The sequence below is a fragment of the Caretta caretta genome, chromosome 4 (assembly GCF_965140235.1).
Source record: "Caretta caretta isolate rCarCar2 chromosome 4, rCarCar1.hap1, whole genome shotgun sequence".
Taxonomy (NCBI): Eukaryota; Metazoa; Chordata; order Testudines; family Cheloniidae; genus Caretta; species Caretta caretta.
Genome location: NC_134209.1, coordinates 30,871,254 through 30,887,296, shown reverse-complemented (window position 1 = coordinate 30,887,296; position 16,043 = coordinate 30,871,254). Strand labels below are relative to the sequence as shown.

General features: G+C 46.8%; 2 protein-coding genes across 4 annotated transcripts in view; one reads left to right on the top strand and one right to left on the bottom strand.

The window, feature by feature from the left end:
• LOC125635441 (E3 ISG15--protein ligase HERC5) overlaps window positions 1-16,043 on the bottom strand; it is a 44,859-nt gene that overhangs the window by 14,228 nt on the left and 14,588 nt on the right. Inside the window, exons 11-16 of one of the 2 annotated variants that reach the window (XM_048847142.2) lie at window positions 15,831-15,936; window positions 14,859-15,042; window positions 14,322-14,494; window positions 12,934-13,032; window positions 7,072-7,173; window positions 6,857-6,979 (exon numbers count right to left, since the gene is read on the bottom strand). In XM_048847142.2, coding sequence (XP_048703099.2) covers window positions 6,857-6,979; window positions 7,072-7,173; window positions 12,934-13,032; window positions 14,322-14,494; window positions 14,859-15,042; window positions 15,831-15,936 — 787 coding nt within the window. The remainder of the gene's footprint in view (window positions 1-6,856; window positions 6,980-7,071; window positions 7,174-12,933; window positions 13,033-14,321; window positions 14,495-14,858; window positions 15,043-15,830; window positions 15,937-16,043) is intronic. The other variant, XM_075127519.1, reaches the window with a different exon arrangement.
• On the top strand, window positions 439-3,779 carry LOC125636081 (phosphatidylinositol N-acetylglucosaminyltransferase subunit Y). Of its 2 annotated transcripts, none has more exons than XM_048848653.2 (2): window positions 439-556; window positions 2,837-3,779. In XM_048848653.2, exon 2 carries the CDS (start codon window positions 3,044-3,046, stop codon window positions 3,257-3,259), a length of 216 nt encoding a protein of 71 aa, XP_048704610.1. In that variant the 5' UTR covers window positions 439-556; window positions 2,837-3,043; the 3' UTR covers window positions 3,260-3,779. The 2 variants fall into 2 exon arrangements, with proteins under 2 accessions (XP_048704610.1, XP_048704609.2); XM_048848652.2 differs by having other exon boundaries at window positions 463-763; window positions 2,837-3,120.

Below are 16,043 nucleotides of genomic sequence, written 5' to 3'. Positions count from 1 at the left end.
ATACTCCTCCTTGTTTTAGAATGAGATTAAATGGCTACCTCTGTTGATCCATTAATCTAGTATGGTACTGATGTAGTACCTACACCTGAGTCTCTGAGAGTCTCCAAGTATTTAGAAAATAGAAACCACCGTGCCTGCCTCCCACACCATGGGAGAAATAGCTTAATTAGCTGACAGCGCGGCGAGCCAAGTGACAGTGATAAGGATGCCACTAGTAGCCTTTTCTTTTTGCGAATACAGACTAACAGGGCTGCTACTCTGAAACCAGTGATAACTGAATACCTCTGGCGGGGGCCGAAGGGAAAGAGGAGCTGGGACCAAGGCAGGAGCAGCTGCCATGAATACCCCAGCGCAGGAGAAGCAAGGGGGGTGGGTGCAGCTGAGAGCAAGGCAGCACCGGCTGATGACTAGGAACCGAGGGGCAAGCAGCCCGGGCTGCACAGGGACTCTCCCAGGCCGGCGCAGGAAGGAAGGAAGGAAGGAAGGAGGGGCAGAGAGGAGGAGGCTGGCCCTGTGAGTCAGCACAGCCGCGGCAGAGCAGGACCATGCGAGGACGGTATGTGAGCAGGACGCTCGCCTCAGTGCTGCTCTGCAGGCAGCCCCAGCCCGCGGGAGCCGGCGCGGCAGCGGCTGCTCACAGACCCGGCCCGGGGGCAGCCCTGAGCCACTCCTCGGACAGGCCGGAGGGCCAGGAGCAGCCCACGGCCTTCGACCCGGCTGTGCTGCAGTTCCTGGTCTGCCCGCTCTCCAAGCAGCCGCTGAGGTGAGGCCGGCCTCCCGCCCCTTCCCTTGGGCTCGGAGAGCTTCGGGGACCCTGGGGAGCTGCTGCCGCACGGGGCAAGCCCGAGACCCTGGCCCCGTAATTCCTGCCGGCAGCCAACACGCTCCCCTTCCCCGCCCCCGCGGCGTCCTCTGCCCGCCAGCCACGTGGCTCCCGCCCCGTCCTCCTGGGAGACGAGATTTTAACCCAGCAGGGACCCGAAGTGACACGTCACTGTCCTGCTGGAAAACACAGCAAGAGCCTCTCAGGCGGGGCGGGCGGACTTGCTGGCCTGAGGGCCGCACCGGGTTTAGGAAGTTGCGTGGAGGGAGGGTTGGCCGGGGGCTGTGCCTCCCCAAACAGCCAGGCGTGGCCCGGCCCCCGCCCCATCCAACGCCCCCATTCCCTGCTGGCCCCCCGCCCCATCCAACCCCCCCATTCCCTGCTGGCCCCCCCGGGACCCCCGCCCCATCCCACTCCCTGTCCCCTGACCTCCCCAGTAACCCCTGCCACCCCATCCAACTCTCCCTCTCCTTCCTGACTGCCCCCCCCAGGACCCCTGCCCCATCCATCCACCCCTTCTCCCTGTCCCCTGACTGCCCCCCCCGGGACCTCTGCCCCATCCATCCAACCCGCCCTCTCCTTCCTGACTGCCCCTACCCCCGGGACCCTGCCACATCCATCCACCCCTTCTCCCGGTCCCCTGACTGCCCCCCGCCACATCCATCCACCCCTTCTCCCGGTCCTCTGACTGCCCCCGGAACCCCCACCCCATCCAACCCCCCCCCTTCCTAACTGTGCCCCCGGGACCCCTGTCCCATCCAACCACCCCTTCTCCCTGTCCCCTGACTGCCCCTGGAACCCCCACCCCATCCAATCCCCCCTCTCCTTCCTGACTGCGCCCCTGGCACCCCTGCCCCCAATTCAACCCCCCCCGTTCCCTGCTCTCTAACTGTCACAGCCCCACCCACACCCTGACCACCACCCTGAACTCCCCTGTCCTCTATCCAATCCCCCTGCCCCCTTCCCGAGTGGCTGCACCAGGACAGGCAGCCGTGCCGCCCGGCTGGAGCCAGCCACGCCCCGCGCAGCACCGAGCACCAGGTCCCGCCGGGCTCTGCAGCTGCACTGCCCCAGGAGCCTCACAGCCCCCCCCTCCCCGAGCACTGCACTGGCAGCACAGTGAGCTGAGGCTGCGGGGGAGGGGCTGGGGACTAGCCTCCGGGGCCAGGCAGAAGGGTCCTACGGGCCATAGTTTGCCAACCTCTGCTCTCTTCGCAAAAGGAGCTGGTTTTTAAATCAGCCATAAAGTTAATTTGAATGAGAGCCTATACCATCAGATAAGTCAATTTTGGCAGGTCACTCACTTCCAATTTTCTGCAGCTGTTCATTAACTGAACTGTATATCTGCCTGGGAGAAGGAAAGGAGTTACAATGGAAGGTAGGGGTGTCTGTGTGTGTCACACCCACTCATGCTCTTCCTCCATTTTCACCTCCTTGGGCATGCTATTTATATCTACTAGAATTAATTGAAACACAGCAAAAAGGTGAGAACTCAATGTAATCTCTAGGGTTCATGACTAGCACATGTGCTCTGTGGAAGCTACAGTTTGCCATAATTTATTTTTACACCTCTGCCATTGCAGACACAAACACAATCGGAAAGTACCCTATGAATAGCCTTGAGTATATAATTGTGAAGTACAACTGAGCTGAATGGCATTTTCTACACAAAATCTTAGTTCACAACTGCACTGCTGTAGGGTGCCCAAGCACTTAAGAAGAGTTTTCATAATTTAAATGTTATAAATTTTGTTATGAAGAGTCACACCCTACCTCCATTCTAAATAGTATCTTTATCTGAAGGCATGATTTCCTGCTTTGAGAATGTGTCCTGGTTACTTTCTGTTAGGATAATTCTACTAGTTCCATAGTTTCTAGCTACATACTTCCATTGAGATGTTCGTTTCAGTTGTCTTTCACCCCCCTCCAAAAATAAAAAAAAAAACCCAACCCAAAATCTTCAACAACAACAACCCAGGTCATTGTATCTACTGTTCAATTTTTTTTAACCAGGTATGAAGCATCCACCAATGAACTAATTAACAAAGAGCTGGGCATCGCGTATCCGATCATTGATGGCATTCCTAATATGATCCCTCAGGCCGCAAGGATGATTGACAGAAAGGCCCAGGGTGAGGAACCGAAGCAAACCTAGATAGCCGTCATCATTCAGACAAAACCTGAAGACTAACCTACGCCCACAGTAACTGGGGAAGAAAGATGTTTCTGTCACTGCCTACGCTAACTGTACTTGTTCCACTGTTGTCCTTAGTGGGTCTGTTTTATTCAGCCAGTGTGGATGAAAAGTTCCCAGAGGGCTGCACCAGCACAACCAGCTTGTGTTTCTACAGTCTGCTTCTTCCTATTACCATACCAGTTTACGTGTTCTTTCACCTTTGGACCTGGATGGGTATTAAACTTTTTAGACACAACTAATAAGGCAAAAGCTTGGAAGGCACCACAAAAATAGACTTGCCAACCTTGTGGCCGCTCGGAGAGAGCGATGTATCTTCACCTACCCACACCCTAATATTATATTCCATGCAGTTGCAATAGTCTCCTAGCATAAGTGGTGGTCTTTATTAATCTCCCAATGATGCCTGAAAATGTAACTTTCTGCACAAGCCTTGATGCACAATGGCCTCATTACTGCTGAGAGAGATAATTAAATAACATTTCTCTTGTTCCTCCTCCATGTTAGCATGTCCCAGCAAAACCTATTGGTGAGTTGTAAGGCTATGCTACTAGCCCGTCAAAGCTGTTGTGTCTTTGAAAAGAATAAATGTTGTGCACTGATTGAGATGAATTTTTTAAATAGGTTATGGTGAGTTTCACTATGCCTCTTTAAATGAGCAGCACCATAATTCGGTAGTTGCCTTGCTGGTTTGAACTGATGTCTGCAGTAGAATGCATTTGTCTTACTGTACTATGGAAATAAAGAGTATAATACATCAAACTTGTATCCACATGTGCTTTGCAGACTCTGCATTAGGAGCTCTTCGGTCCCTACTGAAATGCAGCCACGTTGTAGGTGGCATCCATTTATGTGCCTGTAACACTATAGGTCTAATTTTAGATGGGGTAGTGAAAAGTAATGTCTCTAATTAAATTATAGGGGGAAGGAAGACAGGGCATTTGTTATTACTGAAATAGGCATTATTATGATTGCCAGGATAGCAGAGCTGGCACACCTATTCATGGGATAGTAGCCTGGGGGCTCCTGGAACCTGTGCCAACCGGCAAAGGTCCCTACCAGCTGGGGATAGCAGTAGTGCGGCTTGCAGCAACCATACCCTCTCCCCAGCCCCTTGCCAGATCTATGCTGTCTGGGGAAATGCAGTACAAAGGGAGTAGAGCAGGGCTTAGAATCTGGCCTATTAAAGTACCCGCTGTTTGTTGTTAGGTGACTCTTGGTTCTCACCCATTTCTAAGTCTTAGGTGGGGTAATGCGCGCTATGGAGGTGGAGTGTTTTTTAAAGCGCAGGGACATGTGTATTAATTGGTCTGGGTACACCCTGGTGGTGCACTTCAACATAGTTCTGTTTGAAACTACTGTGTTAAAGTGCACTACTAGGGAACCATTAGAGTGCAAAAGCAGGGTCTACAGGGACCAATTAACACACAACACATTTGTGCGCTTTAGAAAGCACAGCCACGTTTAGTGCATTACCCCACCACGTAGACAGCCTTTAGTCAACCAGTGCCAGTCATATTAACTTAAATAGGCACTCCTAGATGGACAGAGAGAGACAGCTGTGATGTTGAGACACAGAATGGTGGTAGCAAAAGTGACTCCCCTGCATGAGCTAGACCATACATGTACAAATTGTCCTTATGCATACTGTTGCCACCTTGATGTAAAATGCAAGAGGGTAAGGGTGAAGGAGCAGAAAACTCTCCCTACGTAACCTTTTAAGCTTAGGTTGGAAATGTGCTTCCATTTACAGCTCAGTAACAAATATCTCCATCTTAAAATTGAAGAGTAACATCTGTGTGTTGGATACCTATCTGGGTAGTGCGATTTATATACGTTCCTGCAAAGTGCATCTCTGAGCCTGTGATTCTGGCTGGTCACATATATGGGGACTCAGAGCCATCCCTTAGGCATGGTGAATAGGGATGACTGCTGGGGGCCCCGCAGGGGGCGGTGAGGGGCCTCCCCACCAGAACCTTCTCCTGCCCACCGGTAGGTCTCGCTCCCTCTCAGCGCCTACCGCAGATCAGATGTTTTGCGGTGTCAGGAGGTGCTGGCAGGGAGGGGAGAGAAGTGAGGGCGCAGTGTTCTCGGGGGAGGGGGCGGAACTGGGTGCGGAAGAGGTGGGGCAGGGGCGGGGTGGGGGCAGGGCCCAGGCAGAGCAGGGGGAGCAACCCCCAGCAGATTAGAAACTCAGCGTCCATGTCCCGGGTCCTGCATCCCCCTAGGGACGGCCTTGTGGGGACTGGTTAACATTGGTTGTGGCTTCTAATGGCGGCGTAGGGGAAAGCTATTCCTTGCATTGGGATAGACTCAGTGATCTGTGGGGCGCGTCTATAACTTAACTACTATGACCCTAAGTAAGATAGAGCCACTTGTAGAAGTTGGCAGAACAAATACAGCAATAAATCAAAGAATACAAGTCTACCAGATTCATTCTTTGCTACCTCCCTGCCCCTCAAGTCTAACTCTGGGAAACAAGAGCTGGCCCCCTTTGGATATAGCACAAGACGACAGCAAGCCATGACACTGCCCAACACTATGAGGTAGAGAGGAATCAGGTAGCATATTTATCCCATTTTCACAGAAACCAAACTACAGGTAAATATTCTTAAAGACTTAGCTACTGAGAAATCAGAAGACAGTAATAAGACAGTCATAAGATGCTCTAGGGAAAAGCAACTAGTTATAATCTGGGAGGGCAGACAATATTTTTGATGTGTTGCTTAATGAAGCAAAGCTGCAAGCAGGGCATTGGATGCTGTAAGTCATGGCATAAACGGCAGAGTGAACCTGCGTGTTCGCACTGCTGCGGTAGATGCGGGGTGGGAACCGCTGGCAGGGAAGAAGGGCCACCACCGAAAGAAAAAAAAATATTGGATAATAAGAGTTATTGCATTTGCTGTCTCTCGTGGCATAGATCGGATAACCAGACCACTCCAGTGCGTAGTGCTGATACTAGGAGTTTGGAACATAGAACCCTTTATGACCCTATGATGCTGTCGTGAGATCTATGCAGATCCTGATCCTGTGCCCATGCTGAGCTCCATTAAAGTCCACTACCCAGATTTCCTGCAAGGTCAAGACCTTAGTCACTCATCCATCTAATTGTTTTTCCATCATCGTTGGTGCCAGACCGACAGAAATTGAAACGGAGGCCTCCTTTGTAACTACATGATGGTACAGCAGAGGCAGGAGCAACACAGTCATCTCCCATGCTGTGCCACTGGGGCGTCTCATCCATGGTGTGCGGGGGACCATCTCCACTCAGGACAGCAGCAGTTAGTCTCTGTGGCCAAGTCAATTCTTGGCCCCTAGCGCTGATCATGGAGATGTGTTGTACACACATGGGTTTGCCTGGCCACCACTTTCACATACAGCAGACTACCCAACAGCCATAAGGAGGTGACCTAGCAGTGAAAGAGTACTCCATTGGGTAGTGCTAATATGAGTTTGGAAAATAGAAACCTATGTAGTGAGATCTATGCAGGTTGCCCATGACCAGTTCCCTTAGCCAGCAAGTCATCCCCCCCACCCAAGCTATTTCATAATTAATTAAACCACCTGCCATTCACTGGGTATTTGTATTAGCCCCTTGCTTTAATCAAACAAAGCTTAATTGCCACATGTGCCAAGATTGAGAAGCTAATTCTAGCCTACATGGAACATGCTTTTCAGTAATTTCCATGATACTTTTCCCTCCTTCATTTTTAACTGGATTTTAAAATGCCTGATGAATGCTGAAAAGATGTCCTTGTTGGTTATGAGCTATAATAAAGGCAAAGTACTCTAGAGCAATATATTCAGAGCTAACAAAATAATCAAGCTTGATTTCTTACTTTCAAGAATTTCTCAAATGTTTTAGGTGGTGCGCTCCTCAAACACTGCCACACATCATCCACAAGGTGTGTTCTTCTGATCTCTAAACACCACGGACCTCGTGGCACCAGGAAAGAGTTTGCCTACAAAACAAAATAGACAATGCATTACAAGCTTTACATTCTTTTAGTTTTTAAATTGTTAAAAAAACCTCATTGACTTTGGCAATACTTACGTTATATATCCTGAACAGAATTTGGCGGTCAATTTCATAAACCACAATCTTATCTTGCATGTCAAAGATGCAAGGGTATGCAGTCAGTTTCAACAAAGCCTTCTGAAATTACAAGAAAGTTTCATTTTCAATTAGGAAAATGTATTTAGAATGTCACTGTGATAAAGACAAGCTGGATTATCAGTTCTTCCTCTGTCCTATCTCAGAGTCATGTTATGTACATAAGGCAGTATTTCTAAAAGGAATGTCCAGAAGTGAAATCCCCCATTTGTCTGTTAAAATAGCCACTTACAGGTTCTGTTCCCTACTGTGAGTACCTCAGCTCTAAAGCCTGATATTCTGCACCCTTATTCACAATGCACCATACCTCATTACCAAGTAGTCCCATTGAAATCAGAATCAGGCCCTTGGCATTTTGCATGCACAAGTGCAAGGTTTTCACTTGCAAACTCGGTACACTTCTGAAAGCTGCTTTCGAAATTTGGCCCCAGGCATTATAGTTATAGCAGTGAGCATGATTGCTTACTTTGTTTAAGAGAACTGGATAAATTCATGGAGGCTAAGTCCATTAATGGCTATTCGCCAGGATGGGTGAGGAATGGTGTCCCTAGCCTCTTTTTGTCAGCATGTGGAGATGGATGGCAGGAGAGAGATCACCAATCATTACCTGTTAGGTTCACTCCCTCTGGGGCACCTGGCATTGACCACTGTCGGTAGACAGGATACTGGGCTGGATGGACCTTTGGTCTAATCCAGTATGGCCATTCTTATGTTCTTACGTTCTTAGAGCCTTTGGTGTAGTACCTTGTCAAAGGCTTTCTGAAAGTCCGCATACATTATATCCGCTGGATCACCCTTGTCCACATGCTTGTTGACCCCCTAAAATAATTCTAACAGATTGGTGAGGCATGATTTTCCTTTACAAATGCTATGTTGACTCTTCCCCAACAAATCGTGTTCATTTATGTGTCTGATAATTCTGTTCTTTACTATAGTTTCAACCAATTTGCCTGGCACTAAAGTTAGGCGTAAAATTGCTAAGATCGCCTCTGGAGTCTTTTAAAAAAAAACTGGTGTCACATTAGCTATCCGCCAGTCATCTGGTACCAAAGCCCATTTAAGTGATTGTTTACACCATACTTAATAGTTCTGCAATTTCATATTTGAGTTCCTTCAGAACTCTTGGGTGAACACCATCTGGTCCTGGTGGCTTATTACTGTTTAATTTATCTATTTGTTCCAAAGCCTCCTTTATTGACACCTCAATCTGGGACAGTTCCTCAGATTTGTCACCTAAAAAGCATGGCTCAGGTGTGGGAATCTTCCACACATCCTTCAGATGCAAAGGATTCATTTGGCTTCTCCTCAATGGCTTTGTCTTCCTTGAGTGCTCTTTTAGCACCTCCATTGTCCAGTGGCCCCACTGATTGTTTGACAGGTTTCCTGCTTCTGATGTACGCAAAAAACAATTTGCTGTTAGATCTTGAGTCGTTGGCTAGCTGTTCTTCAAATTCTTTATTGGCCTATCTAATTCTATTTTTACACATGGCTTGCCAGAGTTTATGCTCCTTTCTAGTTTCCTCAGTGGGATTTGACTTCCAATTTTTAAAGGATACCTTTTTGCTTCTAACTGCTTCTTTTACTATGTTGTTTAGCTATGGTGGTACTTTTTTGGTCCTCTTACTTTGTTTTTTAATTTGGGGTATATATTTAATTTGCGCCACTATTATGGTGTTTTTAAAAAGTTTCATGTACAAAAGTTCCATGAAGCTTGAAGGCATTTCGCTATTGTGACTGTACCTTTTAATTTTCCTTTAACTAGCTTCCTCATTTTTGTGAAGTTCCCCTTTCTGAAGTTAAATGCTACTGTGCTGGGCTTTGGTATTTTCCCTCCCACAAGGATGTTAAATTTAATTACTTTTTGGTCACTATTACCAAGTGGTTCAGCTATATTCACCTCTTGGACCAGATCCTGTGCTCCTCTTAGCACTAATTCCAGAATTCCCTCTCCTCTTGTGGGGTCCAGGAGAAGCTGCTCCAATAAGCAGCCATTAATGGTGTCTAGAAATTTTATCTCAATATCCCATCCTGAGGTGACATGTACCCAGTCAATATGGAGATAGTTGAAATCCCCCCAATATTATTGAGTTTTCTACTTTTATAGCCTCTCTATTCTCCTAGAGCATTTCACAATCACCATCACCATCCTGGTCAGGTGGTTGGTAGTATATTCCTACTGCTATACTCTTGTTATTCAGGCTTGGAAATTCTATCCATAGAGATTCTATGATACAATTTGATTCATTTAATTTTTTTTTTTTTACTATATTTGACTCCATGCTTTCTTTCACATCTAGTGCCACTCCCCCATCAACATGATCTACTCTTGTCATTTCTATATATTTTGTTCCCTAGTATTACCATATCCCATTGATTATCATCATTCCACCAAGTTTCTCTGATGCATCAAAATCCTCATTTAATCCTCATTTATCAATATCCTCACTTAATACCAGGCACTCAAATTCACCCATCTTAGTATTTAGACTTCTAGCATTTGTATACAAGTACTCTATAAAATGTGTCATTTTTTAGTTGTCTGCCTTCATGTGATGTAATTGAATGGGACACTTTTTCACTTGACTGTTTCTCTTCAGGTCCTAGCTGTAATCTAACAACTTCTATCCTCTCATCTTTACTAGGATATAGAGAATCCCTGTTAATAGAGTCTCCTCTATGGGATGTCTCAATCCTCTGTACGGTCAGCTTTCCCCCAGCCCTTTCCCCCAGCTCCTCTACAATCTTCTCAATTTTACATGCCAGCAATCTGGTTCCATTGTGATTTAGGAAGAGCCCATCCTTCCTGTAAAAGTTCCTCCTTTCCCAAAAGGTGCCCCAGTTCCTAATAAACCTAAAACCTCCTCCCTACACCATTGTCTCATTCACACATTGAGACCCTGCAGCTCTCCCTGGCCCTGTGTGTAGAACTGGAAGCATTTCAGAGAATACTACCATGGAGGTCCTGGACTTCAATCTCTTACCTAATAGCCTACATTTGGCATCCAGGATCTCTCTCCTATCATTCCCTATGTAATTGGTACCTACATGTACCACGATCACCAGCTCCTCCCCAGCACTGCACATAGGACTGTCTAGATGTCTGGAGAGATCCACAACCTTCGTACCCGGCAGGCAATTCTCCATGTTGTTCTCCCGGTCATCACAACCCCAGCTATCTATATTTCTAATGATTAAATCTCTCATCACTATTAGCCATCTCTTCCTAATAACTGAGATTTCTTCCCCCAGAGAGGTATCTTCAGTGCAAGAGGATACCGTGACATCATCTGGAAGGAGCGTCCCAACTATGGATTCATTTCCCTCTGCGCCAGTTTGATGTTCTCAGGGGCTGTCAGACTCGGGGAGGGACCATTCTACACTGTCCTGGAAAGTCTTATCTATGTCCCTCTCTGTCTCCCTTAGCTCCTCCATTTCGGCCACTTTGGTCTCCAGAGCCCACACTTGGTCTGTGAGGACCATGAGCTCCTTGCACTGAATGCACACACATGCCACCTGCCCACAGGCAGGTAATCATATATTTCATGCAATGAACTGGATTGACCCCACTCTACTGTTGGACTTCTGCCTGCATTCTTTTATATTCCTGCAGTTTTTTTGGGTGGGGGGGTGTTTGTTGGCCTAAACCAGAGGTGAGCAAACTACGGCCCGTGGGTCACATCCAGTCTGCAGGATCGTCCTGCCCAGCCCTTGAGCTCCAGGCCAGGGAGGCTAGCCCCCAGCCCCTCCCCCACTGTCCCCTCTCCCCCGCAGCCACGCCATCGCACAGGCAACGCTGCTTGCACCTGCCACCTCCGAGGCTTTCCAATAAGCCAGTCCTGCTGCTGAGCGGCATGGTAAGGAAGCAGGGGGGGGGGGTTGGATAAGGGGCAGGAGATCCGGGGGGCAGTCAGGGGACAGGAGGCAGTTGGATGGGGCGGAGGTTGGGGGGGGGCAGTCAGGGGACGGGGAACAGGGGGGTTGGATAGGGGGTGGGGTCCTGGGGGTCCTGTCAGGGGGCGGGGATGTGGATAGGGGCCAGGGCAGACAGGGGACAGGGGGCTTGGATAGGGAGTGGGGTCCGGGGGTTGGGGGAGCAGTCAGGGGACAAGGAGCAGAGGGGTGGATGGGTCAGGGGTTCTGAGGGGGGAGGGCAGGAAGTGGGAGGGGGTGGATAGTAGGCAGGGGCCAGGCTGTTTGGGGAGGCACCGCCTTCCCTATCCGGCCCTCCATACAGTTTCGCAACCCCGATGGGGCCCTCGGGCCAAAAAGTCTGCCCACCCCTGGCCTAAACTGAGAGAATGTTAAACTGAGAGGGAGAGTAGCCCTGCTCCCTCATTAACAATTAATGGACCCTAAAGGGCTTAGGCCACAAAGCCTCCTTAAGAAGCTCTCAGCCTTGCCTAGCAGGCCACTAAACTCAGCACACCGGCCCCTCAAACCACACTGCATACTTCAGTCAAGCAGCAAGCACACAACAAACATATCAAAACTCTGCAAACTAAGAACCAATGAGACTCAGAAACAAAGTCCACTATGAGATAAAGATAGGAGAGACCTCAAGGATGAAATTTAGCCCTTGTCTATGCTGAGGATTTCAGCCATCAGTGCCAAACCACGGATATAGCTGAACTAGTGCAAACCCCTAGTATTGACAGGGAAAGCCACAAGCAGCTGTGATCTGCATGGGTGCACCTTCCCCTTGCATAGTGCAAATCATCATGGCTTATAACCCACTCAATGCTAGGAGTTGCCCTGATGCAGCTGTATCAGTGGCTAGTCACTGATATATGGAATCAGGGAATATTCCCCAAGAAAGAAAAGACCTGATTAAATCTATGGCTAAGAAAAGGTGAAAATCTATAAAACAGCCTCATGTAACAAACACTTGGTACTGTGTGCAGAATTAAAGCTGCTAGTAAGAAATAATGAATACACATCCAATCAGCATGAGTCCTGAAGTCATACCCCATTCTCCCGGATGCGATTTTTCTGCATATTCCTGTATCAGACTCATTTAAATTAAAGCAGTGCAAAGCCCTGTGTGGACACTCTTGAATCAGTTTAAAAATGGCTTATGTCAATTTTAATATCATTCAAAATGGGCTTTGCACCAGTTTAACTACAAGAATTGGAAACAATGCCTTTGGTTAAACCAGTGAAAATTAGTTTGCAGAGTGGGTCTCAGTAACAAACAAAATCTGGAGTGAAAATTTGTTTGAAGTTGTTACGTAGCGCCCTTCCATGACTCAAAGGAAATTAAAATGTTCTGTTGGCTTCCTGGTGAAAAAAGTTTCAAAGGACTGTATAAGGGTACATTAATTCTGAATGGATAAACACAAAAATAAGAGGAAATATAATGGGCCAGATCCTGGCTCCCATTGCAGCTGCTTTGCAATGACTGGCCAATGGCTTGGCTACGTCAGGCATGGGGGAATCTCCAGATCATGGGGCACCAATGTTTCCTCCTATGCTAACTCTGCTTCCAAGCCCTCAGTGAAGGGGAGATGTGGCCATGGAAAAGGAGGTGTAGCTGGGGCGTGACTGTGCCCAGTCGATCTCTGACTGCCAAAACAACCTTGGAAGTCATGGGCAGCTGGCACAACTTAGAAGAGCCTTGCTGTTCTGAATGGCGTATCGGGGCCAGCCCAATGCCCAGTAGCCACAGGATCGGAGAGGTTGTAGAGCTTTCTAAGCTGTACTGGGGATAGAAGGGCTGGACCCAAGGATTTGGCCCCAATATCTCTAACTTCCTAAATAACAACAAGAAAATATATTGCAGTTTTGGAAAGATGTTATACTTACCATTGCTTCATTCGAATGCCAAGCCTGTCCCCAAATCCCTTTCACTTCAGGTACATAGAAGTTGTTTTCCTGTATTTTGAAACCAGCACTGGAATTCACCTGCATCGATACGTACAGTGTTAAAAGGAAATGGCCAGCAGATCCTATGAGCTAGGAACACTTAACCTGCAAAACAGAACTATATTGCAAATGTACCACAGCACTTTTCACAAACGAGCAAAGCAGTGCACAATGGCAGAAGTGCAAAACCAATACAATCAATATAGAACCATACAGCTAAGAATCGTAGCATACTCTGTGCAATAACTGAGAATTCCAGGGCCTCATTTTCTTTTACACCAGAGCTCCTTTACACAACTCTGACAGTGAGCACATATTGCATTTACACTCATTTAAGGCCCTTCTTTACTATGAGAATGGGGAGAAGGGGCCTTAGTGTAAATGAGAATCAGGCCCTTTGTATTATGCCCTATCTTAGAATGACATAATGAACTTGCAGTGTAGATTACTCACGGGAGAAAATTCTACCAAACGGGGATGAGAGCGACAAAGAAAGGCCTTTTACTTAGAAGTGGCAAATATGGGGAGACGGGGGAGGAATCAGAAAAGAAACAGATTCTAATCAGGTCAGTAAATAAAAATAAGCAGAGCTAATTCAAACAAATCCAGGGCTTCCAGCAAAGACAATAGCTTAGGGTCCCCATGATTTAAGGCCCAATATTCCGTGTGTAAGTTTACTCCAGTTCCCTCCAACTTCCAATCTGCCCCCAAATCCTAAGCCAATGGCGGGGCAAATCCAGTGGGGGTGGTCAGAAAGTCATGTGTCCAGAACTGGTGCATGGGCTTGTTGAGAGAGAGTTAAGAAAGTGGTGAATGAAACAGGAAGAGGGGGTGGAATTGTGATGCTGCACGTCCAGGACAGTAATAAAAGGGGAGAGAACCCCTAGCTCTCCAGAGGATTCAACTTATTATGACCTCAGAGCAGCTGATCAGTGTGAAAAAACTTCTGCAGCATTAGAGTGCAACCAGCAAACATCACACTCACATTTCAACCTGCCCCTGGGGTGGGGCCCACAAGACATGGGGCAGTCCCCTAATGGAAGAATAAGAGGGAAATAGAGTTCAGACTCACTGATTGCAGACCCCTTTGCAGGTTATTCTTGTGTAGTGGACCAATAGGGCCTGGTAATGGGGCAAAGCAACAATGATCTGACATTACAGTTCCATTCTCTTAGCACTGATGGGACAAAGTGCATACTGCTCTGTAATCAGCAATTGTACCTCAGGTATAAAAGCCATGTATTCGTAAATTCAAGAAATAAATACATGAAAAAATATTCTAATCGTATGTGTATTTTCTAACCCACCAGAGTCAACTGCTTTTCTACCTGGTAAAGAATCTGCAGCATTTTCAAAGTCCTATTCAAGTGCGGTTCACAGGTAACTTCTTCAGAGTTTCTGACTTGCATGATGAAATTAAGTAGATTGATTCTGGAAACCCTTTGATACGTGCTCACTAGGTCCTTGAAAAAAGATATTTCTAGATTTGACCACAGGGATTCTGTAAAGAAAACAACTGTTGACATCTCTACCTTAGACAACATACAAATAGTTCTTAGTAAGATCTGTCCTTTGGACAAACAGCAGTTCATTTTGTTTTTAAATGAACCGAATAAAGCACTGGTATTAAACTAAACTAGTAAATCTCAAACTCATATAATGCTTTTATCTGTAGACTGCTTCAGACAAGTTATCCCTTAGCATGTCTTTCTACATAACCAGCTTGTCAAAACCCTTTTCCATTGTAGAAAATATCTGGGGTGAAATCCTGGCCCCACTGAAGTCAATGGGAGTATTTCCCTCCTCCCTCCCCAGAACGTGCTGAAGAACTCAGGTGATCCAGCTGTACTGCTATCAGACCTTACCAAGAACTTTCAGGTCTTTTTGTTGGAGACTCAGGATGGCTTCTGCTAGCCGATCAAGAAGACGGTTAGACACGTTATCCTGTCCCCGTAAAAGGACAGGAATGATCAGGTAGATCCTGAGAGCTTCAGGTGAGCTGGGAGAGGAAGACAGTGATGACAGCAATTTCTCAACTGCAGAGATCACCTGGCGGATTGAGGGAGAGAGGGGACAAGAGAAATTAAAAAATGCAGCTGAGTTTTGCCATAATAATTTATTACTTATAGCAGCAAGACCAATATAGAATTCCCATGTTCACGGACCATCTTCTTTCATACGCTGAAGTGGGACTCAGGAGATCTGGGTTCAATTCATGACTCTGCCACAGATTTCCTGTGCGACTTTAGGCAAATCACTTAATCTGTCAGTGCCTCATATTCCCGATCTCTAAAATTAGGATAATAATAATTCTTCCACCCTTGTCCAGATGCCTGCCAAATTTAGAGACTGTAAGCTCTTTGAGACAAGCACCATCTCGCACCCTGTGTTTGTACAGTGCCTAGCACAATGCACACCTTCTGCACCACCATTTTGCAGATATTGATCAATTTCACTTTGTCAGTTTCCCTTTCTGTTTCTGTTGCTCTAGCAGGGAGAGTTTGAATTAGGAAAACAAGCTTAAAACAAAACACAAAACAAAAATACCATGAAAACATTAGGTCAACCTCAGTCATTATATGGCCTTCATTGCCATAATATCTTGGCAACTCCTAATTTAATACAAAGAAATAACAGCAAACAAAAAACTCTTTGCTCCACTGGAAGCAGCTCTGAGAGGTAGTAGATTTGTTTTTTTCCTGTTTATGTTAGGGTCTATAAAGCACTTGAAAAACCCAGACCTACATTTTGTCAGCATCCCTTTGTGGAAAAAAATGCGATGATCCAAAGCTACTGAGTATCAGTGTAACAAGTATCATTTCTACACCACTTCTTACCTCCTGCAAGCCTTTTGGTTTCTTGTTCATCTTCTCATAAAAAAGAAGCACTGCTGACATATCTATGCCTGAGATTTCTTTGGAGGTTCTGAAATGTTTGTCTCTACTGGAAGAGAAGAAAAATCAGGGATGTGAAAGTTCTGCTCCTCTGCTGTGTATTTCTGGCTAAACTTTGACGCATTTTAACAATCCCTGGGTATGAAGGGAATGTAC